The sequence below is a fragment of the Natrix helvetica genome, assembly GCF_964273705.1.
Source record: "Natrix helvetica genome assembly, chromosome: 1".
NCBI classification, from domain to species: Eukaryota; Metazoa; Chordata; class Lepidosauria; order Squamata; family Natricidae; genus Natrix; species Natrix helvetica.
The window spans coordinates 116,305,259-116,331,866 of NC_138548.1; the positions used below are offsets into that span (position 1 = coordinate 116,305,259).

The following is a 26,608-nucleotide window of genomic DNA, read 5'->3' on the forward strand; positions in this document are numbered from 1 at the left end:
TCTTCCGAAGATTTCTGTTCTTACCCCCAGCATCTTTGCCAAAACGTACAAGCTTTCTCATGCAATAATGGCTTGATGGCTTTCTCTAGAAGGCACATTTCTTTGCAAATACATAACAATAAAGGTTGCAGTGCAGTGTAAATCTGAATGTAAGAAGACAGACCTCCCCTCTCTCTTTTCCTTCAAGGAAAAAAAAACAAATTAAAAATGTAAGAGCCAAACCGTATGGCATAGTTATCCTCTTAGTAAAGCTAAATGCCTTTTACTGCCTTGATGAATAAATTAAACATTGTTCACAACTCTCTAAGTCAATATTGTGCAATTTGACACATGCATGAAATTTACAGAGCAATTCTATGCATATTTACTTAGAAATATAAAACTCATTCTTGGTAAGCTTATTCATAGGCAAGTAGAGCTTCCAAATATGAAACAGATATTAAAAGTAAGATAACGCAACGAGAGAGTAATAAAAACATAGCCAGAAAGACTACTAAATTAAAAGGAGCTATCAAAATGATAAAACAACCTGAAACCAAAGAAGACTTCAGCAATGCAGTTTTTAAGAAAGCACAGGTAGTCCTCGACTTACAAAATTCATTTAGTGACCATTCCAAATTACAACAGCACTGAGAAAAGTGACTTAGGGCTGTTTTTCACATTTACAACCGCTGTAGCATCCCCATGGTCATGTGATCAAAATTCCGGTGCTTGACAACTGACTCATGACAGTCAAAGAGTCCCGGGGTCCATGTGATCCTCTTTTGTGATCTTTTGACAACGAAAATCACGGGAAAGCCAGATTCCCTTCACAACTGTGCTACTAGCTTAACGTCTGCAGTGATTCACTTAACAAGTGTGACATGCAAGGTTGTAAAATGGGACAAAATTCACTTCACAAATGTCTCACTCACAGCATATATTTTGGGCTCAATTGTGGTTGTAAGTCAGGCAGTTCTTGGCTTAGTGAGTAATACCGAGACCAGCAAACCCACCATTGAGTGCTACGATCCCTAAGTGGAAAATTCACAAGTTCCACCAATAAGCATCTGCTTTACAAATGATACACATAATCTCCTTTTCTAGATGACTTCCTGACCTAAACCCTCTCCCACTTTTAGAATATAAAACTTTCAGCATGTTTTTATTTAGATCCCTATTTAAACATGATCAGGAAAACAGATTTTGAAAATATAAGCTCCATTATGTATCAGAAAATTCCTAATTTGCATCAATATTAGGAATTGGCATCTATCTATCTATCTATCTATCTATCTATCTATCTATCTATCTATCTATCTATCTATCTATCTATCTATCTATCTATCTATCATCTATCTATCATCTATCTATATCTATCTATCTATCTATCTATCTATCTATCTATCTATCTATCTATCTATCTATCTATCTATCATCTATCTATCTATCTATCTATCTATCTATCTATCTATCTATCTATCTATCTATCTATCTATCATCTATCTATCTCTATCTATCTATCTATCTATCTATCATCTATCTATCTATCTATCTATCTATCATCCATCCATCCATCCATCCATCCATCCATCCATCCATCCATCCATCTATCTATCTATCTATCTATCTATCTATCTATCTATCTATCCTGCCTTTATTATTTTTATAAATATCTCAAGGCAGTGAACATAACTAATACTCCTTTCTCGTTCCTCCACAACGACAATCCTGTGAGTTGAGTTGGGCTGACAGAGAGTGACTGGTCCAAAGTCACCCAGCTGGGAGTGAACTTTTTATTATTTTCTCACATCCCCTTGAAGTTATTTCCTTCCCTGTTTTTTAACCTTCTGTGATGTCAACATAGTATAGTCAGGAATCTCCTGGGTACCATTTTTCTTTAACTGTTACCAAACTACTGAGTTAGCATCTCTCCTGGGGGTTTATTGGAAAGGACCAAGCCAAACTCATTGCAGGGCTCCTGCTCTTCCATTCTACTTCTCTTCCTTCGAAGGAACATGTCTTTCCGTGTACTTCTCCAAAGGGATTTCAACTGGGAAATTAAAAAAACAATCATGCTAGACAGAGGCAGTGATAAACTGCTTCCATACTATTGCTAAGAAAACTGTACAGATAGATCCAGCTAGAGACCAGCAGTGGAGATTTTTTAGTAAAGGAGAATATTTGTTGCTCAGGATTGAAATGAGGGGGTCCTTACTGTTCTCTGAACTTGGTTATTTTCTTGCAGATGTTTCATTACCCAAACTAGGTAACACAATCAGTGCTGGCAGTGCTGGCACTAGCACTGATGATGTTACCTAATTGGGTAACGAAACGTCTACAAGAAAACAACCAAATTCAGAGAGCACCAAGCACTCCTCAGATCTCTTTTACTTGATCATCAGAGTGATTCCATGCAGAAAGTTCAGATAACAAAGCCCATAAAGTAGATGAGCAACAGTTATAGGCTCTCTTACACACACACACACACACATACACACACACACACACACACACACACACACACACAGCCCTTCCTTTTCCTTCCCTTTCTCCTGCCCTCTCCTGTTCTCCCAAGATCCTGTCTATTTCTGGCTCCAAGGCATCAGAAGATACCGGTACAGACTTTAGAGGACTCGAAGGAATTTCAGTTCTTGCATATTGATGCAAATTAGGAATTTTCTGATACACAACCGAGTTTTTATTTTTAAAATCTGATTCCTGGTAGTGTTTAAATTAGGAATCCAAACAGAAACATGCAGAAAGTGCATTCATTTTTTATTTATTTAAAAAAAGGGAGAGGATTTAGGAAGTCATCTAGAAAAGGAAATATGTGTCTCTTTTGTAAAACAGATGCTTATTGGTGGCATTTGTGATTAAGAAACCTATTGCTATTGTCAAGCACAAGTGCAGAACATTAAGCAGGCTTAACTTCCTTCCAAGGGCTAATGAGCCCTTGGCCAAATGCATATTATTAGAACAATGCATGCAAAACCACTATTTCAAATTTCTTATTATAGCCTAATTTTCTATTGAACATGAATGATAGCTTTAGTAAAGTATAAACTGTTATGTCTCATTATTTAAGGGTATTTCTTGGACTGAGTTTAGGAAAAGATGACTTTCCCAATAGCAAATATTGTTTCAGTTACGTTTGCTATTGTCTGGTTTGGTGGGAGGTTTTTCTATTTTTGGAAGTGAGTGTGGGAATAGAAACTAGTGTAAATGAATAAGAAGCAATAACAAGTACAAATTAATAAAAACAAGTAATAAAAACAAGCAAATGGTAATGCATATACATTTTGATGCATATATCGAATCAACAGGATTCCGATTTCTGAGGTGGATTTGCATTTTTTGAACATAATAAGGGAGAAATATTGTCCTTGCTCTCATCCAGAGTTTCTCAGAGATTTCAATAAAAGCAAATAAGTCACAACTTGCATGGAGTACAAAGACATGATTCTGACAAATGAATCATGTACGGTTACTCATCAGGGAGATCATGAGTATCTGGACTTGGCAGCCTCCTAATATGCATTTTGTGCCATTTCTTACCTTGCATCTTTAGATTGATAGAAGGGGATACATGAACTCTTGAACCAAGAAATATAGAGTAGAGTAGAGTAGAGTAGAATAGAGTAGAGTAGAGTAGAGTAGAGTAGAGTAGAGTAGAGTAGAGTAATGGAATTGGAAGGGACCTTAGAAGTCTTCTAGTCCAACCCCCTGCCTAGGTAGGAAACCCTACATCACTTCAGACAAATGGTTATCCAACATCTTCTTAAAGACTTCCAGTGTTGGGGCATTCACAACTTCTGGAGGCAAGCTGTTCCACTGATTAATTGTTCTAACTGTCAGGAAATTTCTACTCAGTTCTAAGTTGCTTCTCTCCTTGATTAGTTTCCACCCATTGCTTCTTGTTCTACCCTCAGGTGCCTTGGAGAATAGTTTGATTCCCTCTTCTTTGTGGCAACCCCTGAGATATTGGAACACTGCTATCATGTCTCCCCTAGTCCTTCTTTTCATTAAACTAGACATACCCATGGTTCCTGCAACCATTCTTCATATGTTTTAGCCTCCAGTCCCCTAATCATCTTTGTTGCTCTTCTCTGCACTCTCTCCAGAGTCTCCACATCTTTTTTTTACATCTGAATGAGTTTCACCTTAGGTCAGACTGTTTTGTCTCTCCCTACTGGTACATCTTCACCCAGCTTCTACTGTCCTTATGAAGTTCCTGCTGAAATAATGACAGTATGAGCATTGTGCCATTGTTTGTGCATCATGCTTCAAGCGTGCTGTTTGCTTGATGAAAGACCTCTGATCTCATCCACCATGAATCATGCTGCTTCCCTGAAGATGCTTTGCTCTGTGGATGACTTAACTTCGATAGTCGTCTTGTCTCCAAACCTGTACTTCTGCATTTATTGTATTTATTATCAAATTTATGTAGTTGCCCATCTCTCCCAAGGTGACTCTGGGCAGCACACAATAATAGATAATAACAGTAGCAATATCTAACATTCACTTTGATATTCACTTTATATTTGTAAGCTCTATTTACTGTACCTATTGTTAAGCTTTATGGAAAGTGAGTCTTACTTCTCAGTAAGATTGTGTAAGATTGGTCTATAAACTCTAAATGAATTTTATATTATAACAACAGAGATAAAACAAATTTGTCTCCCCTATCATTATTCTTACTAGCATTAGAGCTACTGACAGGGAAGGTATAATAAAATAATATAGTAGAATATACAACAAAAAGAATTCCAAGGCACTCAGAATCTTAACAAAATTTGAAAGCTTCATAAAAACTCGAATCCCTAGCGCCGCGTAATGGAGTGAGCTCCCGTTACTTGTCCCAGCTTCTGCCAACCTAGCAGTTCGAAAGCATGTAAAAATGCAAGTAGAAAAAATAGGATCCAGAATAGGATTAGTGGGAAGGTAACAGTGTTCTATGTGACCAAGGAGATGTCTTTGGACAGCACTGGATCTTTGGTTTTGAAATGGAGATGAGCACCGCCCCCTAGAGTTGGGAATGACTAGCAGATATGTGCAAGGGGAACTTTTACCTTTATGATTCAGAGACTGAGGAATGTGTGCGTTCTAATGAGGATATCATTGAGGAGGCCAAGCCAGAGGACTTTGAAGATGGTATTCCCACAGTGACATGGCCTTCAGCAAACCCTCTTTTTCAGATCTTACTAGGATATTCAACTTGGATGGCAGCCTCCAGGCTTTACCTGGGGTATACAGGGCTTTAAAGGTGACAACTAGGACTGTGAATTGTACCTGGGCTAGCAACCAATGCAACTCAATGGTAGTGGTGTTACATGAGCAATCCTCTCACCTGTAGCATCAGGTGAAGCATTGGGAGGCCTTCAAAGCAGCTCGCTGCAGAATGCCTGGCAATAATCCAGCCACAAAATGATCAGGGCACAAGTGACAGTTAGCAAAGCTTCCTGATCTACAACTGAATGACACAACTGATCCACAAAATGGTACAGGTAGTCCACAATTTACAACAGTTTATTTAATGACCATTCAAAGTTACAACGGCACAGCAAAAAGTGAACTTATGACCGTTTTTCAGTTACCTCCCCAAGGTCATATGATCAAAAATCCAGATGTTTGGCAACTGGTTCATATTTATGACCGTTGCTGTGTCCAGAGTTCATGCGATCACCTTTTGCCACCTTCTGACAAGCAAAGTCAATGGGGAAGCCAGATTGACTTAACAGCTGGGGAACTAACTTAACAATTGCAATGATACACTTAACAACAGCGGCAAGAAAAGTTGTAAAATGGGGCAAGACTCACTTAACAAACATTTCACTTAACAACAGAAATTTTGGGCTCAATTGTGGTCATAAGTCAAATATTGTGCAAGGTTCTACTGGCCATAGCCTCTATCTGCCGTTCAAGTAGGAGCTGAAAATTCAGAAGGATCTCCAAATTACAGGCCAGACCCATTTGGGAGAGCACATCCCTTCCTGGTGGACTGTCTCTAGATTGAGGTAGCCCCTGAGTCTATAGCCCTGAGTCTATAGCCCCTCTGTTTTGGTAGGATTCAGCTTAAGCACATTTCTCTCTTTTCAGACCCTGGCAGTCTCTAGACCCCGCAGACCCTCTGTCCCCAGAGAGGGACAGAGATCCAGAGATCAAGATAGATCAGCTGCTGAGTAGGTTTGCATTTTTTATATTCCACTATAGAAATATTGGGAGCATTATTTTATTTTTAGACCTGAACTCAGAACATATAAAAACTATTGTGACTGTATAGGTCAGTGATGGCTAACCTTTTTTGGTTCGTGTGCCAAAAGCAAGGGAAGCGCAGGGGGGTTCTGCGCAGGCGTGCCACACCCATAATGCTATGTGCGCAACCCCAGCACGCTTGTGTACATTCCTCCCTGCGTGTATGCGCACACCACCACCCCGCTTTTGGTGCACTTTTTTTGCCCTCCCCAGGCTCCAGAGCTTTCTAGGAGCCTGGAGAGGGCGAAAACAGCCTCCCCTGCTCCCCCTGGAGGCCCCCTGGAGGGAAGCTCCTGAAGCCTCCGGAGGGTGAAAAACAGTCATATGAGCAAACCGGAAGTCCGTTCTTGAACATCTGGTTTGCCAATAGGGCTGGTTTTTCGCCCTCCGGAGGCTTCGGGGAAGCCTCCGGAGGGCGAAAAACAGCCTCAACAGAAGACCAAAGTCAGCTAGAGCTGACAGGGCAACACCTCGCGTGCCCTAACAAATGGCTCCGCGTGTCACCTGCCAATCATTCAAACTCGAAATGGTGCTGATTGATGGGAGGGTACTTATGACCAATCCTCAGAGTTCTGGCCATTACCTAGACCATGGTCATGTGATCATGATTTCTGGCATTGCTTGCTAACTTCCCAACTATCAGAAAATCAGAAGTTGCGGTCAGGTGAGGTCCTTGCTTAATGATGGAAATTGGGACTATTGGGATTCTCTTGCTAAGTAACATGCGATATCACAGTTTATGACCACATCGCTTAGTGATGGCAATTCTGTCCCAATGGCTGTCACAACCCAAGGACTAACTATTTATGCAATGAAGAAAAGTATTCATAACATAGGCACACAACTACAGCTATTTAAAACGGCTTCACCTATTCCAGATTGAAGCTAGCAACAAAATCAAGTGATCCATGACACACTGGCTGGAATGAAGTCCATCTAACACTTACGGGAGTTTCCATGATTTACATGCAAATAATTTACGTTATTTACGTTTACATCAACTGCACCCCCTCGTGGACAATAGGAACATTGCACCCATCTTCCTTTGAGCCTGGAATTCCTTTAAAAAATTGCCTGGAAGACTTGGGTGTGCAGAATGCAGTAGTTTTTCTGCATGGTGAATGTTGGATTGGCACAGTGTCAAACCAAATGTTTTCTGGCTGCCTGTATTTTTATTCCCAGAGTGCTTTGGGGAGTGAGTCAACAAGGTGTTTTCCTTTAAAGTCCTAATTACTGAATGAATCCATCCTAAGCTTGGATCACACAGGGGGAGCTTCCCTTACCTCTCTTTTGAGGTAGTCTGATGTAGTATTGGCTCCTATTTCCTGACATCAGTGGTGTCAAACTGGCGGCCCGAGGGCCCCGGATTGGTCACATGCAGGCCACCCCCACCCCAGCTCCATAAATGGGGGAAACGTTGCAAAACATCATGTGACGGCAACGTAATGCAGCAAGTTTGACACCCTGCCTTACGTAAAGGAAAATATATAAGTTCTGTTCTGTAGTTATAGGATAATAGGAAAGCCTGGAGATTTTATTTACTTCGTGGGTGACATCTGTTTTGATTTTAAGGCATCAGTGAGGAGTAATATTAAAATATATATTAAAAACCACATGGTTCAATACTAAAATGAATATACATACTAACATAATAGCAATTAAACAGCAGTGTCTAATTGGGTTAGGTCTGCTGCTAGCCAATAGTGGCCTACTATTTAACTTTGTGTTTGCTTACAACTGTGAGATCTTTATGTTTCGCTGTCACTGCTCTAATAGAGGCTTCCCCCAACTTCGTACCTCTTAAACACATTGAAGTATTACTCTCAACATTCCCAGTCAGCTTGCCTTAAAAATAGGGATCTTAGGTTCTCCTTAGGTTCCTGAGGCTGAGGAAGCTTCTCCATTGCTCAAGGCCAGCTGCCTATCCACATTCCTGCTGAAGGTTGTCCATGTGTTGGTGGTGGTGAGGGTGGCAACAGGGAGCTCTCACTGCCTTGGGAAGGTGTGCTTGAGGGGGTAAGGAAGAGCAAGGAAAGTGCAAGGAAGAGACAGGGTGCGGCTGATGCTGGGTGGTGCTCATTGCCTCAGGAGGGCGTTGTGAATGCTCTTATCAAGTCAAGACTTGTGTCTTTGTATCAACAGAGTTATTCCCTCCAAATGCCCCAAGCAGGCAGAGAAGTGTAACTCTTTCCTTGGACACCAAGACAGTCCCCCCCTCCTTTTGTGTTAAAATAAAGAAACTAGATAGTTCTCCCCTGGTTTCTTATCCACTGCATCCTTCATGCTTCTCAGTCTAACCTGGTTCCATTTTAGCAATTTCTTTTCTTTTCTCCCTCGGCACCTGGCATTCTGAATGTGTGGCTCCTGCTTGTCTTCCTATGCAACTGCCACACCACATGCAAATGGGAGAATGTTTTGTCAAAAACTTTCAGGTAAAGTAGCAGAGGGCAACTGTTAATGAGAAGATGCACACTTGACCTGAACCATTGCAGGAAGCAGAGTAAGGGGATTGACATCTTTTTTATGAACGAAAGTTTTTAAAAAGTCATCTGACATGAATATGCACAATGTGAGCAGCAAATGAATGTTTTTATTTTCTACTATGAGACAGCTGAATAGAATGAGCATCAGTCCTTTTTATGCTTACTTGAATAAAAGTTAAGATCTACCTCCTCCAGATGCTCAAGATGTCATTTTTCTAGAGGAATTCTCCAGTGCTTCAGGTACTGTGTTTCTCAAATCACTTTACCTGGATTAACATTATAGTACCTATCAGGAGCAAGAAAAACTTCTAAGCACATGCCTTTATACTCTCTGTTTTCAGAGAAAAGGACATATGAAAAACCCAATTTTCTGAGGCCAATGCAATTAAGTTCTAATGAGAATCAAGTTCTCTGTTCAGCTTTTAGCGAGACTTGATTGGTTTTAGCAAGACTTGATTGTTGCTCCTATTCATCCTTCATTACCGATTTCACACTTCAGTTTCAGGTGCCAGATATTTCCACATGTGCTTTATTTCACACAACTCTGCCTAGTACATAGGTTTTAGATGTTTTATAAATTGCATTGCCCTGCATCAAAAAGGGCGAGAATGACTTGTAAAATTCTTGCAACACCTTCACCAGGTTCTTATTTTAAAAGAATAGATTTGTAGTATAGAAGACAAAAATTAATTTATGGAAGAAGGGAAAAAGTTGAATAAGTCTGTCTTTTGAAATTTTGCAAGCCAGCAGTGCTTAACACCTTGGAAACATTCTTCACTCTCTAAATTTAATTTTTGTTTTCTTGAAGACTAGGCACAATTAATTGAGAAGCTGGGTATCTTTAAAAATAAAGCCCTCCAAGCTGTTGATACTTCTACTTGGCAGACACAAATAGGTATCCACTGATAGCACTTAGACTTATATACCGCTTCACAGTGTTTTACAGTCCTCTCTAAGCAGTATATTACAGAGTCAGCATCTTACCCCCAACAATCTGGGCCCTCATTTTACCAACCTCTGAAAGATGGAAAGTTGAGTCTACCTTGAGCTGGTGAAAATTGAACTGCTGGCAGTTGGCAGAATTAACCTGCAATACTGCATTTTAACCATGGTGCCATCATGGTACATTCAACAGATATCACTTGTTTGGCTAGTCCCTAGGTTTTTTTTTCTTTTGAATCATTTCTCAATTTTTCACAAGTTCCTCTAAGCCTTGTAAGCTACAGTTCACAATATGTATGCTAAACGTCTTGATTCCAGTGCTATAATTTTACTACAGTACAATGGGCATTGCTAACTAAAGCAGTAGTCGATGCAGTTGATGTGGCCAGATAGTTTTTTCTGTGTAGCAAACCTGCACTTGAAATGGTGTTTGACCATTTGCTTTGTCCTCTTCTGTTTCAGCTCCTTTTTGTACTTTAGTAAATAAGGTGCAGGCATGGTGAGCAACCTTCCTCCTGCAGTGGAAAAATCCAGGCTTTTGACTGCTATTGCTTAGTGTTTATATCCTAAGAGATAGCTAGGCACTCCCATCACCAATGGCATACTTTTTGGGAACGATGCAATTTGCAAATCAACATATCTGGCAACACTACTGGAGAAGGCTAATTAAGCTGCAACTGCATCTCAGGGTAGTTTACAAATAATTAAAACACAATTAAAATCAGTCAATCGAAACTATTATAAATATTCAACAAAGTGGCGCAGGAGAAATGGAAGCAACTCAATGAATAACAAGCCATTCATCACAGACAGCTTGGGTGAAGAATGAGCTCTTTGATGGGTGCCTAAAGCTGGATTTCAGGGGAGAGGTTATTCTATAGGAATATTTCAGGGGACAGATATTCTATAGGACTGGTGTTATCACAAAAAGTCCTTCCCACATATCATTGAATGGTGGAGCTTCTGCAAAGATCACCAAGCTTTCCAGTGATCGACAAGATCTGTAACAGTGAAGGTATATGTTAGATCTGGGCAACGAGAGAACAGACTGCGGACACGAAGTGACTTAACAGCTCTTTATTAGTAGTAGTAGTGATCCAGCTTGCTCTGTGGCCGGAGGGTTCCCCTTTTATAGGACTCGGGTACGCCTCTCGACCAATCAGAGCGATGCCTGTTTCCCGCTGTAGCAGCGGACCAGAGAGGAGACTTCCTACGATATATGCTAATATCTAACACCCCTCCCCTCTTAGACGGAACATTGCGGTTGGTTATGTAGTCCTTAAGGTATGTTGGAGTTTGCCTTACTCGAGTGGAGCGTCGTAGTTCGGGTTGGTCAGGAGTAGTTGCAGGATCAGTTGCTTTCTTTGCTTCGAGTTCTGGTGTTTTCAGATTTTCGTTGCTTGGGCGTTCGGGGGTCTGCTCGCTTATGTTGCTTGGGGGTTGCTCTGTTTCACGCTCGACCTCTTGCTCTGTCCTGGGCTCGCAGGTGTCGTAGTTCTCTGTGTTGGGCCTCTCGAGTGGCTGACTTTGCATTGGTAGGTAGCTCTCGTCCTCGGCTCGTAGGTCTGAGTGCGCCAGGCGACCCCGAAGTTGATCGATGTGCCTCTTCCAATTCCGCCCATCTTCTAGTTCTAACAGATACGATCGTGGACCCGTGATGCCAATGACCGTTGCCAGCATCCACAATGTTCCCCCTGCATAGTTGTGGGCGTATACCGAATCCCCTATGCTGAAACTCCGAATTTTGCTTGTGGAGTCTGGGGGTGCTGTGGCAGAGTAGTTGGGGTGAAGACGGTCCAGGTGAGACCGTAGACGGCGGCCCATGAGCATTTCAGCGGGGCTCCTTCCCGTCGTTGCACTGGGGGTAATGTGCTGAATGAGGAGGTAATGGTCTATGCGTGTTTGCCAATCACCTGGACCCATCCTAGCAAGGGCCTCTTTTGCGGATCGCACCATTCTCTCCGCCTGTCCGTTTGATGCCGGATGGAATGGCGCGACGAGGGCGTGCCGAATTCCCTGACCTGCTAAAAACGTTTCGAAATGCATGGCCGTGAATTGGGGCCCGTTATCGGAGACCAGGAGGTTGGGCAGGCCATGAGTGGCGAAAAGTCGCCGTAGAACCTTAATGACTGCCTCTGCCGTGGTTGAAGTCATTAGGACTACCTCTAGCCATTTGGAATATGCATCCACAACTATAAAGAAAGTCTGACCCTGAACTGGCCCTGCGAAGTCGATGTGTATTCTCGACCAGGGTGCTTTCGGCTTTTCCCATTCTGTGGCGGGCGCTTCCGGGGGTGCTGGTCTCGATTCTTGGCATGGGTCGCAAGTGGCCACCCACTCCTCTATCTCTTTGTCCATGTTTGCCCACCAAACGTAACTTCTCGCTAAAGCCTTCATCCTAACGATCCCCGGATGCCCAACATGTAATGCATCTAACACATTTTTACGTAAAGCATAAGGAATAACAACTCGATCCCCCCACAATAAGCAACCTTGCAACACTGAGAGTTCGTCCCGTTTTGACCAAAACACTTTGAATTCTGGGCCCATGTTTCCCTTCGGCCACCCCCTCCAAACCCAAGTTTGAACTTGCTTTATTAAACTGTCTTTAGAGGAGAACCTTGCAACGTCGCAGGAAGAAACCGGTCCAGAGTCCAAACAGTCAATGAGCAACACCGGTACTTTGGGAGTGGGGTCTGGCAAAAGGTCCGGTAGTGGGCAATGGCTGAGTGCGTCTGCGTGTCCTAGAGTGGAGCCCGGTCGATGAATTAACTTGTAGGAGTACGCAGCCAGGAAAACAGTCCACCTGGTCATGCGTGGAGAAAGGGAGACCGGGGTGGGGCGGTTTCCCGCCAAAAGTCCCAACAGCAGTTTGTGATCAGTAATTAGTTCAAAATCGCGGCCGTAGAGGTATTCATGGAAACGTTTTACTCCAGCTACCGCAGCTAACGCTTCCCTGTCCATCTGGCTGTAGTTCCTCTCGGCCGATGAAAGAGTTCTAGAGTAGAAAGCGATGGGTGCTTCTTTTCCGTCTGGCATCCTGTGGCTAAGGACTGCGCCGACTCCAAAGGGTGATGCGTCGCAGGTCAATACTAGCGGTAGTGTCTGGCTGTATTGGACTAACAGCGAGTCAGTGGTGAGCAGGCGCTTTACCCCGGCAAAAGCTGCTTCTTCGGATCGTCCCCATCTCCATGGTGCGTTTCGCTGGAGTAGTCGATGTAGCGGCTCAGCAACGGTCACCTTCTGTCTCAGAAAAACGCTGTAGAAGTTAAGTAGTCCGAGGAAGGCCTGCAGCTCGGTCTGGTTACGTGGTGTGGGGGCGTCCTGGATTGCCTTAATTTTCTTTGAAGTGTGGTGTATTCCCTGACCATCGATTCTATATCCCAGGAATTCTACGCTAGGCACGTTAATTTGGCATTTTTCCTTTTTAAGGCGGAGACCCTTCTCTCTGATTCTGGCCAAAACAGTTCTGACTCTTTTATTTAATTGCTCCTCATTTGCAGCGGACACCAAGATGTCGTCGAAATAGGGGACGACTCCCGGTATCCCTTGCAAAAGCCGTTCCATGACGCTCTGGAACAAACCTGGAGCAACGCTCACACCGAATTGCAGCCGGTTGCATTTGAATGCCCCTCTATGCGTCACTATAGTTTGGGCCTCCGCTGTGGCGCTATCTACGGGCAGCTGCTGGTAAGCTTGTGCCATGTCTAATTTAGCAAATACCTTTCCTGGCCCCAACGAGTGCAATAAGTGCTGTACTACAGGCACAGGATACGCGCTTTGTTGTAGCGTAACATTAATTGTGCATTTATAGTCCGCGTAGATGCGGACTGATCCGTCTGGTTTGACTGGGGTCACAATGGGAGTTTCCCAACGCGCGTGATCCACCGGCTCAAGGACTCCTTGCTCTACTAATTTATCTATTTCCTTGTCTATTTTTGGGCGGAGTGCAAAAGGCACTCGTCTCGGCTTAAGTCGGATTGGTGCCACTTTGGGGTCTAAATTAAATGATATTGGTTTACCCACATACTTACCAAGACCGGGGCTGAATACATCCTCGAACTCCTTAAATATCTGCTCAGCGCTGCTGTTCTCCATTGCGTTTATTCCGGTGACTTCTAACCCCAAGGCTTCAAACCAGTCTAGTCCCAGAAGGTTCTGTAATGGCGCGCTGGCGATGGTCACGGGCAGCTGGGCTACGATGTCCTTGAAACGGATTTGGAATGTGCCTTGGCCCACGATGGGGACTTGGTTCCCCTGGTAGTCTCGTAGCAGGATGTCTGGAACACGTAGTTGGCTCTTTTTGAGGCTAGGTATAGCCTGTTTCATGGATGCCCATGAAATGATCGTCAGGGACGATCCCGTGTCAACTTCCAGCTCGCAAGGTGAGCCCTCCAAGAGGACTGTGACTTTCAGCTTTTTGGACCGCTTGGTGCGGACCTGACTTATTGTGGTGAGATACGTTCGCAACTCCTCTCTCTGGGTCAACTCTATCTCAGCATCTGTATCCTGAAAATACTCTCGTTGAGCGTCTTGATAGAACGCTCTTTCAGCTCTTTGTGTGTAATCTCTCTGGGGATACGCTCGCTCAGCTCCTTGTGTGTAATCTCTCTGGGGATACGCTCGCTCAGCTCTTTGGGAATTTTCTCTCTGAGTAAACACTTGTGGATTTCTCTCTGGGCGCCCTCCGCAGCTTGCGCAGGGCGGCAAACGGAATCCGGGTCTCCCCCCAGGTCTCACGTGACTGCTCCGCATCAGGTGACTTTCCTCGAGCTCGGGATCCTCGAAATCTGGAATGGTGTCCTCGTAGTGGACTCTGGTGTGTCTTGGCGCTGGCTGGCCTGTGTTGAACCCGCGTTGAATTGTCTCCGCTGATCTGTCTGCTGCTTCTGAAGCTCTTGCCTCGTCGAGTACAATCTGTAGGCTTAAATTGGTTTTGGCTAACAGCCGTTTTTGTAGGGAAATGTCTCTCAGCCCGCTAACGAGTCGATCCATAATCTGCTCATCCAGGTCTCTGAATGCACAGTGTGTGGCTGCTTTTCGTAGAGCTGCAACGTACTGGTTGATAGATTCTCCCGCCTTCTGGTTCCTCGTGTTGAATGCTTGGCGGCAAACATGGCGGGAAGGTTTTGGCGCGTAATGAGTCTGTAGAGCCTGTTGCAACGCCGTCCATGATACTGCCTGTATTGGAGTAGGCGCGGTGAGGTCTCTGGCCGTGTTGAAGACTTCTTTTCCGCAGTAGCCGAGGAAGATGTTTTTCTTCCGGGCGTCGGTGATCCCCGTGTATTCGTTCGCTTCGAGAAAACACTCGAAATGAATCATGAAGGCTTCCCATTCGTCGTTCGCTGGGTCGAATGGAGCGGGGGGAGTGTGCATCGCCATCTTCTCTCGTTTGAATTTGCCGCGCTGTGGTGGCCTGAGATGGCTGCCGGAATTTCTGCCGAATTCCTAGGCTGGATCAAATCCGGAGATTCTGGAGGTAGCGTTCTTCGTCCTATCTGTCTCTCGATCCCACCTTTGTCGCCAATGTTAGATCTGGGCAACGAGAGAACAGACTGCAGACACGAAGTGACTTAACAGCTCTTTATTAGTAGTAGTAGTGATCCAGCTTGCTCTGTGGCCGGAGGGTTCCCCTTTTATAGGACTCGGGTACGCCTCTCGACCAATCAGAGCGATGCCTGTTTCCCGTTGTAGCAGCGGACCAGTGAGGAGACTTCCTACGATATATGCTAATATCTAACAGTATCTATTAAGGATCCTGGTCCCAATATGATTTTGGCTTTATAAGGCCTTGAGCCAGCTAAAAAGTCAGCAGACTACCCATTCTGGTAGTCAGCAGAGTGACTTGGTCACTCCATTTTGATGTCTCCTTCTTAGTCTCCCATCTTCAGTGGGTGGGACAGTCAGAGCATGATGCTTCATGATTGCCTTAATTAAGAAGGGGTTCAGGTTGTTAGATTGGGTAATGGATAGGCACACACAGGCTTAATGGTAACAACAGCTCTTTATTAAGTACAACAAGTGAGAACAATCCAGCGAAGGTGGAGTCTGACAGCAGCCCTTTTATAGGGAGCTGTCAGACCCTTCGACCAATAGGATTAAACCTCTGTTCCCACTGGAACATAGGACCTTGATGGAAACCACTGTAGTTAGAACAAATATCTAACATAGGCTGACTCCATTCCACTGAAATGCAACTAGGAGAATATATGTATGTTCTTTGCCATTTAACAAACTAAGGTTTGATAGTCCTCAATTGTAGACTTATCTATGGCTTGCTCATTGAATGCTTATCTGACCCACAAGACAATATCAGTTCCCAATTCCTGGGTATTCGGTGGATCCTCAGGACTTTTGATTTGATCATTTAAACAACCTCCATTCTATGGGATGTGATTGTAATACCTGCAATGGTCCAAATCATGTTCCTTTTAAGATACATAATATGTCTAGGTTGACCTTGCTCAGAGAGACTTGAGCAAGTCAACTAGATTTGCAAGAAACATCTGATGAAATAGTGAATGAAGTTCATTTTAGTCAGATGAGTGTGAAAATTTTAGGCAAGGAAGAACTGAACTGTTTTATGCCTTAACTGTAGGCTGGGGGGACGATGTCTTTGTTAGACAGGTTAGGATTGAAATTTCAGCCATTCTTTTCATTTTAGGAATTAGAGAGAGGTAAAAACCAAGCATCATTCCCTAATTCTTGCAGACTCTTAAAAAGTTATTTTTCTCATGACACTAAACCCTATGCCGAAATAGAAAACCCCCTCCCCATACTCTGGGAGGAGTTATGGATCTATAGATGGAGCATTGAGGGACTATAAATGGCCTAGAGGCTGACCAACCCTGTTGTAGTAATTCAGATGGAGAGTAGAAAGTGTGTAGTCTATATATTACTATATTAGATCAGCTTTACCGGGGAACTCTAAGGAGACTTAATTTGGACATAAACCTAAAGATTCAAAACAGCAACTTAATGGAATTAATGTACATTTTCGCAATCTGCTTAGAGCGGCATTAGATCAAGTCTCCACATGCATAGGATACCACTCATGACTTCAGAAAACAGAGCAACAAACAGGAATGAACAGCTGTGGATACCTGAAGGTGAATTGGAGGAGAAAAGCAGCTTTGCTCCCTAGAAACAAGAACCAGAGCACAACCAGCTTTTTGACCTTTTGTGAAACGGAGATGCAGCCAAATGCCTCTGGGCACTGATGAGATTTATTCATTAATATCGTTTCATGTAGCCATTGGGAAGAGGACTCTCTTCTTCGTGATGAAACTTCACTGTGGGACTGTTTAATGCCCGTATTTTGTCTTCAGTGTGGTAGCTTTTCTCTAACAAAATGTAAAATAACCACTAATTAGGGGCCAGGATCGTGGCTAGGAGAGCTACTCCATCTGTAGCTGTTTGAAGTCATGCATTTGCCTAAGGGAACACCAGAACTTTGGGCTGTAGTCATTTGCATCAGAGCCACATCTCTGTGTGTGCTTGACACGGGGGCTAAGCTTCTGCCTGAAAGCTGCAGCTTTTAGCACAGAAAGAAATACTATGGTCCCTAGATAGGTTGTTGTAGTACTTGCTTTAAAGAAAAGAAAATGTTTACTTTCCTAACCCCAGTAGAGAGAGACTGTGTGTCTTTCCTTTTCTTAGGTAGTGGTCCCAGTCCACATTTCCCCACCGCTTTGGTTCTAAACATAGCCTCCCCCCGAAAAAGTTATTCAGAATGACACCGTGTTCTTACCTGCCCAACCGCACCCCACCCCACCCCACGAAAACCTGTAGGACGGGGTTGATGTTAATGAAACAGGTCCTGAGCGCTGCTTAGGAGACATTTTGCTGATGCATCATCATGCTCAACCAGCTGTAAAGAAGAACAGTAAAGTATTGCTCGGTTTTGCCCAGTTTAATATAGTAGAGAGCAAGTATAAATTCTTTCCTTTGTAGGGCACCAACCGAGGTGGTGTCTACATACTTTAATGTATATATTTCTTTCTCACTTCTTTTATCACTTTGACTACTGATTTGACCTACTTCAAGCTTAGCTGGCAGCAATTTGGTTACGGTGACCAAATTTGAACCTACTTGCCTAGCAGGTATAGTTTGGCTTTATTGTACTTGTGTCTATTTTTTTTAATTGCCTTAGTAAAAAAAAGGGAGATCAAAGGACAAAAACACAAGGGATCTGTCTGTCAATCCATCATTGTCTATCTATCCATAGGATAATGTTGATTACTGTTTCGGGTTCGTTGACAAAGAGCCAGTTCATAAGCAAAAAAACAGACACATCTTATCAATTCAAGACTGTAAATCAAGGATGGCACGTTGTTTTTCCATTGTAAAATAAAAATGTTCTTTTTGCTACGTATCACGCTTTGTAAATGTATAATTATTCATATAGTACTACCTTTTTGTACATAATTGAAAATCACATTCAGATGTTTAAACTAAGTTATTCTTCAAAAAGCATATTAATGGATAGAGGTATAAATATAAATCAGAACAGCATGATAGTGGAGCAAGCTCATTTCCTCTGCATAAGTGACCTGCATCATTTTATATTTCCAGCATAAAGTGGTTGTCAGCCAACTGGAGGGGTGACAGATTCAAATGCAAAACAGACAAAGGTGCTTCAGATCCATTGCAAGCACCCTGTCTGAACCTGTTGAATATTCCTTAAAGCAGCAGTGAATATTCCAGGATTCTCAAAGTAGCTGCATGAACGTAAAGAGAGTTAAAAATGCAGCAACTGCCTTCTTAACTGTGATAAGCATTTGCCTTAGCCTGCATGGGCCCAAGACCAAGAAAAGATACTACAGGTGAAACTCGAAAAATTAGAATATCGTGCAAACGTTCATTTCTTTCAGTAATGCAACTTAAAAGGTGAAACTAATATATGAGATAGACTCATTACATGCAAAGCAAGATAGTTCAAGCCGTGTTTTGTCATAATTGTGATGATTATGGCTTACAGCTCATGAAAACCCCAAATCCACAATCTCAGAAAATTAGAATATTGTGAAAAGGTGAAATATTCTAGGCTCTAAGTGTCCCACTCTAATCAGCTAATTAAGCCATAACACCTGCAAAGGGTTCCTGAGCCTTTAAATGGTCTCTCAGTCTGGTTCAGTAGGAATCACAATCATGGGAAAGACTGCTGACCTGACAGTTGTGCAGAAAACCATCATTGACACCCTCCATAAGGAGGGAAAGCCTCAAAAGGTTATTGCAAAAGAAGTTGGATGTTCCCAAAGTGCTGTATCAAAGCACGTTAATAGAAAGTTATATGGAAGGGAAAAGTGTGGAAGAAAAAGGTGCACAATCAGCAGGGATGACTGGAGAGGATTGTCAGGAAAAGGGCATTCAAAAGTGTTGGGGACTTTTACAAAGAATGGACTGAGGCTGGAGTCAGTGCATCAAGAGCCACCACACACAGACGGATCCTGGACATGGGCTTCAAATGTCGTATTCCTCTTGTCAAGCCGCTCCTGAACAACAAACAATGTCAGAAGCGTCTTACCTAGGCTAAAGAAAAACAGACCTGGTCTGTTGCTCAGTGGTCCAAAGTCCTCTTTTCTGATGAGAGCAACTTTTGCATCTCATTTGGAAACCAAGGACCCAGAGTATGGAGGAAGAATGGAGAGGCACACACTGCAAGATGCTTGAAATCCAGTGTGAAGTTTCCACAGTCTGTGTTGATTTGGGGAGCCATGTCATCTGCTGCTGTTGGTCCACTGTGCTTCATTAAGTTTGGGGTCAACGCAGCCGTCTACCAGGAGATTTTGGAGCATTTCATGCTTCCTTCCGCAGACGAGCTTTATGGGGATGCTGACTTCATTTTCCAGCAGGACTTGACACCTGCCCACACTGCCATAAGCATCAAAACCTAGTTTAATGACCATGGGATTACTGTGCTTGATTGGCCAGCAAACTCGTCTGACCTGAACCCCATAGAGAATCTATGGGGCATTGCCAAGAGAAAGATAAGAGACATGAGATCGAACAATGCAGAAGAGCTGAAGGCCGCTATTGAAGCATCCTGGTCTTCCATAACACCTCAGCAATGCCACAGGCTGATAGCTTCCAAGCCATACCGCATTGAGGCAGTAATTGCTGCAAAAGGGGCCCAAACCAAGTACTGAGTACATATGCATGCTTATATTTTTCAGAGGTCCGATATTGTTCTATGTACAATCCTTGTTTTATTGATTGCATGTAATATTCTAATTTTCTGATATAGTGGATTTGGGGTTTTCATGAGCTGTATGCCATAATCATCACAATTATGACAAATCATGGCTTGAACTATCTTGCTTTGCACGTAATGAGTCTATCTCATATATTAATTTCACCTTTTAAGTTGCATTACTGAAATAAATGAATGTTTGCACGATATTTAATTTTTTGAGTTTCACCTGTACTTCTTTAAGAGAAAGACAATAGGTCTAAAGTCCCCATTAGATATGAAGCCCCCATTAGATATGAAGCATTCTTGCCCACTATGGATCCAAATGTACCTTTATAGCCAACCTTTTTATACATTCTCAGAGGTAAATCTGAACATTTGCACATGGTGTTGAATTAACCTCATCCTAAGATTTAAAACCATGCCAAATATTCTCCAAGAGCCTTCACATTGATTAGTAAATGTGAGGCATTCCAATTCTTTATTCCAAAGTTCTTGCAAATAATGCATCTCCACCCACAGGCCTTTGGGTAGGGCAAAGCAGAGTTCCATTCCCCCCTACATTCATCCACATATTTTTTTAAAAAACACAGACACACATAGCCCCACCCTGGCTGAAAATAGCTGGGGAGGGAGGGACATGACTGGTCTGGTTTTCTGCATACTTCAGGTATATTTTCTTGGGTATATGGGACAGCAGCATTGTTGATGCTCTTCTTTTGTTTGTTTGTTTGTTTGCTCTGGCTGAGCAACCAGGCACATGAGGCAAATATGATTCTGATAAGCCTCGGTGCCTATCTACATCCCTGCCTACTTATTACTGCTAAAACATGTCTCACGTGCATTCAACCCCCTTGCCAAAATCTGTAACACAGAAAACCATACTGAAAAACTGAATCAATATCACTGATCAAAGTTGTCTATAAAATAAGGTACTATACTCATATAAAATGAATTCCCCCCAACTGCACTTACACACTGCTCGCTCGCTCTCTCTCTCTCTCTCTCTCTCTCTCTCTCTCTCTCTCTCTCTCTCTCTCTCTCTCTCACACACACACACACACACACACACACAGAGCCTTTACATTCATTAAAAAAAAATCAAAAACCAAGAATATACATACAGACCCAGACAATTTTCTCTCATTCCCTGCCAAAAGGAAGAGGGGGGAAAAACAGAAATTGAGAATAGGAGAAGGGCAGCAAAGAAAAGAGAAAGGGATTTTTTTGTTAGGTGTTACAAAAATCATTACAGTCACCAAACAGCTCCTTGAAGCAATTTTCATGGTGAGTTTTTAAAAGCTTTTCCAGAAAGATTTGCAGAGAGTTAGCATCTCCTACTCTTTTCTTGAACAGACTCTCTTTTTAACAGCATTTATTCTTATCAACCAATGGAAGAAAACTCTCATAAATGAATTTAACAGATTGTTCAATAAATCTACCTTCTCCTGATTAAGGTTCATCAACTCGGCTTTAGCCTGAATATTCTACCTGATATATACTAAAGAGCATTGTATCACACTTTTGTGTGCGATGCTATTCTCTGTTTATAGCTTCAGGTGAAAACATACTTCAGGTATATTTTCTTGGGTGTAAACTGCTCTAATAAGTGGCTATATATGCCAAACATTTCTGAGTCAGTTGTTCCCTCAAGGAAACTCCACTCCTGCTATTGACAGCACATCATTCCAGATGTTCCAGTCATGTGAAGGGCAATCAGTTCATCTTCTCCCTTTGTGTGTTTATTTCTACCAATGCTTTCCACACAACGTGCCTACAGGATAAGAACAAAATGGAGATATATTTGGAAATAATTCCAGAGTTTTCATCTCTGTTTTGGCAGGAGAAAGAAGGGGAAAGAAGCCTTAGATCAGCTCTCTTGAGTTTGTTTGCATGATAATCCCAAAGGTGATTTTGATTTAGAAAAAGAAAAGTAGTGAAACCTCATTCACTCTCCATATTTGATGCACTGTATATAAAGAGAGATTGCTCCAAAAACAGAACTTGAGTGGGGAGGGGGACATGGTCAGCCCCTTCCTACCAAGTCAAAGGTGATTTTTCAAAAGGCAACTGGACCTTTTTGTTTGTCTTTGGAAATGTTTTGCTTCTCATCCAAGAAGCTTCTTCAGTTCAGTTCTGACTGGATGAGAAGCAAAACATCTTCAAGGAAAAACAAAGGAAGACCAGTTGCCTTTTGAAAAAACACCTTTGGGACAACCATGACTTTGATGACTCAGAATCACCATAGATGTTTGCATGATAGGCTGACTTGGAGGAGGGGTTGTAGCAGTGGTGAAATTCAATTTTTGTTTACTACCGGTTCTGTGGGCGTAGCTTGATGGGCATGGCAGGGGAAGGATACTGCAAAATCCCCATTCCCACCCCACTCTGGGTCCAGTCAGAGGTGGTATTCACCAGTTCTACAAACTACTCAAAATTTCCGCTACCAGTTCTCCAGAACCTGTCAGAACCTGCTGGATTTCATCCCTGGATTGCAGCCCCAACCAATTGCGCCTTTATGGGGCAACAATTAATCCCAGGGCTGATTGGGTTTAGCTGAAGGCATGATATGCTCACTGAGCCAGTTAAGTATGTTATGAAAGATCTAATGAGACTAATTCCCTATTCTGTGAAAACAGGACTGCATCTGGTTGAGTACAACAGCACCTGGCAGAGAGGATGGGAAATCTTTTTGGTGATCTGGAGGAAGCAACAATTGAGCCTGCAAATCGTCTTCTATCAATACTGCAGGCCTTGTTTGGGCCTCTGCAGGAAGGAAACTTGGTACCATGACTTCAAATGAATTTACAAAACAGAAACTCGAGGAAAAAAAATTGGAACCAGGACATTTACTTTATTTTTTTTAATAACAATATCCATTAAAAAAAATCAGACATAACTTTCTGAAAACAGCTTTCTACCTCATAATTTCACAGAAATTAGCTTGGAAATATTGTTTTGCCCTTCTCTCTACTCCTGTTTTGATATTCTCACCATAGCAACCCAACGATGAAGCCAGAAAGTAGTGAAACCTCATTCGCTCTCTATTTTTGATACACTGTATATAAAGAGAGAAGGTTGCTCCAAAAACAGTAACGGGGACGGACGGACGGGACATGGTCAGCCCCTTCCTACCAAGTCAATTTTTTCAGTCCCTACTCTACATTCTTAGGTTCTGTCTCTCCCAAATAAATGGTTGTGTTTTTTTTTAATGTTGGGTTCTCCATTAACATGGCACAGAGTAGGGAAGTATGGGCAGTGACTCCTACTGTAAGCTCATCACAACCAAAAAATTCCTTTGTTCCCAGAATTTCTATTTAACTTTTGCTTCTCTGCCGACAATTACACCAAACGTATTTTGTCTCTCGTGTTTGTCCAGCCTTGGTCCGTACCAAGCAACAGATGAAGAAAAATGAGGAGGATATTCAGAAGCAACTATGTTGTGGAAGGAAAGGGAGTTAGTTGCACTTCCTGTTCCTTTGCCAATTCTGCAGCCTCTCTATCTTTCTACTGGAAAGGCATCCTGTTGATGGGAGTCTATGTGTCCCCCAGGGGAGAAAAGTGGAGGTTTGATTTTAGAGGACCCAGAGAGGTAGGAGAACAGAAAACCTAAAATACATCCCATTCCTTTCATGAGGAAATCACACCCCAAAAATGCTGGAGCCCAAAGGTTCCAATGAGCTCTTTCCTGGCTATTCCTTCCCCCTTAATAAAGCTAATTTTTCAGGGGAGTGCATTTGTTCTACCTTCTCACCGGTATTGGAGATGGTTATTTATAATTATGTTGTATGCGGAGTTCTGGAGCAATTCCTATCTGAGCAGTGGTGGGTTGAAGGCAGTACGGCCTGGTACGGGCATACCGGAGCCTGCCCGGAGCACCAGGTACCGTTCTGGTACGGTGCTCCGGAGGGCCCACCCGCCTGCCCAAGCTCCTTACCTATCCTTTAAGTCTTTGGCGCTCCCGCGCACACGCATGGCATGTACGGCACCTACGCGATGCTCCGCCGAGCAGCTGGAGCCTCGCAGAGGCATGTCGAGGCGTCACAGGCAGGTATGATGCATGCGCGCGCTGTGTGCATCCATGTGGGTGATCTGGAACCCACCACTGTACCTGAGGCACAATATAATTGAGGGACTGGAGCAGCAAAAGCAGCAGAGCTAGCAGGGAACAAAAATCCAAAATTGCATGGAAGGAACTGGAGCACCTCTCGCCCAATACAAGTCTTTTTACGCCCCTTTGAGATTTTTTTTTTCAGTTCTCTTCAGCTTCTCCCACTGGCATGAAAGTGTGCAGTGGCCTAGACATATCAAGAAGGAACCATTTGTGGTTCCATATTGAAGAGTCCCCCCCCCTTCCCTGCTCACTTCAGGAGTTAAAGTAGGGCAAATACAGTCATAAACTTTTCCTGACAGTTACATGAGCTTTGAGAAGCTGCACCAGCTCATTCCTGGTTGGCAGTAATACTGGTGGGCTTACCACACTCTCCTATTAGCAGTACTCTTTGCCTTTCAGCACTACCGAGTTAATAAATGTAATTGCTGACTAAGAAATTAGACCCTTTAAGAAAAGGTCACCAAAAAATCCCAAAATAAACATGGTTTGCTTTAAATAGTAGTTCTGTAGAAAACCTCCACTCCGAGTGCTCTTGGCCTGGCCTCTTGACAGATGCTGCATCCGGAAGGCTACCTGTAGCAGTAGAAAAACTGTGCTGGGTCATGCTGTGGAGTCCAGTGGCTGATGCTTCCTTGTTCCTGCTTAAAGAAGACCAGGAGGAGGAGGAGTCCACTGATGGCCGAGCTGATGCTTAGTCTTTGGGTGTCTTCTTGCCGTGTGAATTCCACATGCCACGTTTGGAATGGTAGTAATGGTAAAAGTTCCTGAGTCGCAAACGTTCTACCTCTAACCCACTTTGAAGCACCCTAGAAACAATGGGAGTAAATCAGGCGATGGAAGGGAAAAGAGAAAGACAGGAGACAGAAAGATCACGAGTTAGCTTTTCCAAGGAAACATCTGCTACAGAACCCTTTCACGCATAACAGGAATATATCTTCATATGTATGGATTATCTGGTTATGATTTGGAGCTAGTTCAGAAGCTGCATCTGGTGCAGGAACAGCCAGTGCTACAAGACTTGGCCTGCAAAAATCTGGATGACCCCCTAGTTGCCATCTAGTGATCATCAGATCATTGATCACCCCAGATACCGATACTAGTATCCCCAGATGCTAGGGATGCTGAATTGGACTGTGTAGCATCAGACCTTAAACTATTTCTGTCCATGTCTGACTGGGCCTCATTTGTTAAACTTGGTTCCATTTATTCGCTGCTTATCCTGCCATGGGGCTTGAAATGAAGACATTTGTCTCTTAAGACCTAATTCGTTTAGAATCTGAATATTTGAAATAGCGCCTCTTCCATTATAAATGGGCTCATATGCGTGAAGATAAATGGGACCAGCAAGATCCTGTATATGACCTTACATATACAGTAGGTATTTCCCACACAGTATGTGAATCAGATCCTGTGGTCTCCTCAATTATAGCATTCTCCCTATAGGGTAACATACACTTGGCAGCTTGTAATAGGTTTAGTCACTTGTGTGGTACATACTGCCCCAGTATTTTTAAACAGTAATGCCCCACATTTAAATGTTATTAAATAAATTATAAATGTGTTGATGTGTATTGGTGTGTTGATACATCTAGCTGCATAGAAGTTAAAATGTTGTACCTACTGTTTTTCCAGTTCTTATTGTACATTGTCTCTTTCAACAGGAAATTTATCAAGACTATTTCCTACTTTAAGAAGACCTCACTAAGGACAGGATTGCATTTAGAAGTAAACATAAATGATGGGTACATCAAATCAAACAGCTAAGGCTATAATCTTCTGCAGTCTTACTCAGAGGAAAGTTTTATTAAATTCTATGGGATTAATTTCCGAGCAAACATGCATACTCAATCTGAGCAAACCTGTTGCCCTGCAAAACATTTTGGGCGGTGCCCTCATTAGTTATTCTGGGATTCTGGAACTCCTTTTGTCAAGATTTGACAAAGTCTCAACTCAAACCATTTCCAGCGGGCAAAACAAGACTGTTTGATCTACCTAGGGACATGCAGGAGTCTGTGGTTAGTTGAGCATCAGACTTACACATTGTTTACATTGTGAATATGAACTGCCTTTACTTCAAAGGGACTAGTTTCCTCCACCCTCTGACCCAATAATTTATTTTCAGAATGGGAGATTGCCTTTGATTTATCGAGAACAGACGAAAGGAAACAGTAACCTTACTGTGGGAAAGAATGTATGTGGTTGGAGAAATACTGTATGTATGAATTGCTTTGGGCACAGACAACAAAAATAAGCCATGCTGTGGAATACTGGGAGTTGAAGTCCATGTGTCTTTGAGTTGCCAAGAATGGGAACCTCTGCTCTAGAGCTTGTATAGTTGAAGGGGGAAACCAAGAGATGTTGAGAAGAGAATGCAACCAAGAGGGTGTATAGGGTGCCTTTTGTACCTGATTGAAAATCTGGGTAAAAATAAAACAATGTGCTAGTTTTCTGGAAAAAAAATGTGCTACCGTATTTTTCACCCTATAAGACGCTCCGGAATATAAGATGCACCCAATTTTAAAGGAGGAAAATCTAGAAAAAAAAAGATTCTGAACCAAATACTGTAGTAAAATATTTTATATCAACTGTATAAAGTTAACAGCAGTTTAAGAACAATTTTATGTCAACCATGTAACATATTAA

At 42.7% G+C, this 26,608-nt stretch overlaps 1 protein-coding gene across 1 annotated transcript in view; it reads right to left on the reverse strand.

The window, feature by feature from the left end:
- Nucleotides 1–22,690: 22,690 nt before the first annotated feature.
- Nucleotides 22,691–26,608, reverse strand: part of B4GALNT4 (beta-1,4-N-acetyl-galactosaminyltransferase 4) — a 232,801-nt gene continuing 228,883 nt past the window's right edge. Inside the window, exon 20 of the mRNA XM_081936844.1 lies at nucleotides 22,691–24,771. Within this exon, the coding sequence (XP_081792970.1) occupies nucleotides 24,657–24,771 (115 nt within the window). The 3' untranslated portion in view covers nucleotides 22,691–24,656. The remainder of the gene's footprint in view (nucleotides 24,772–26,608) is intronic.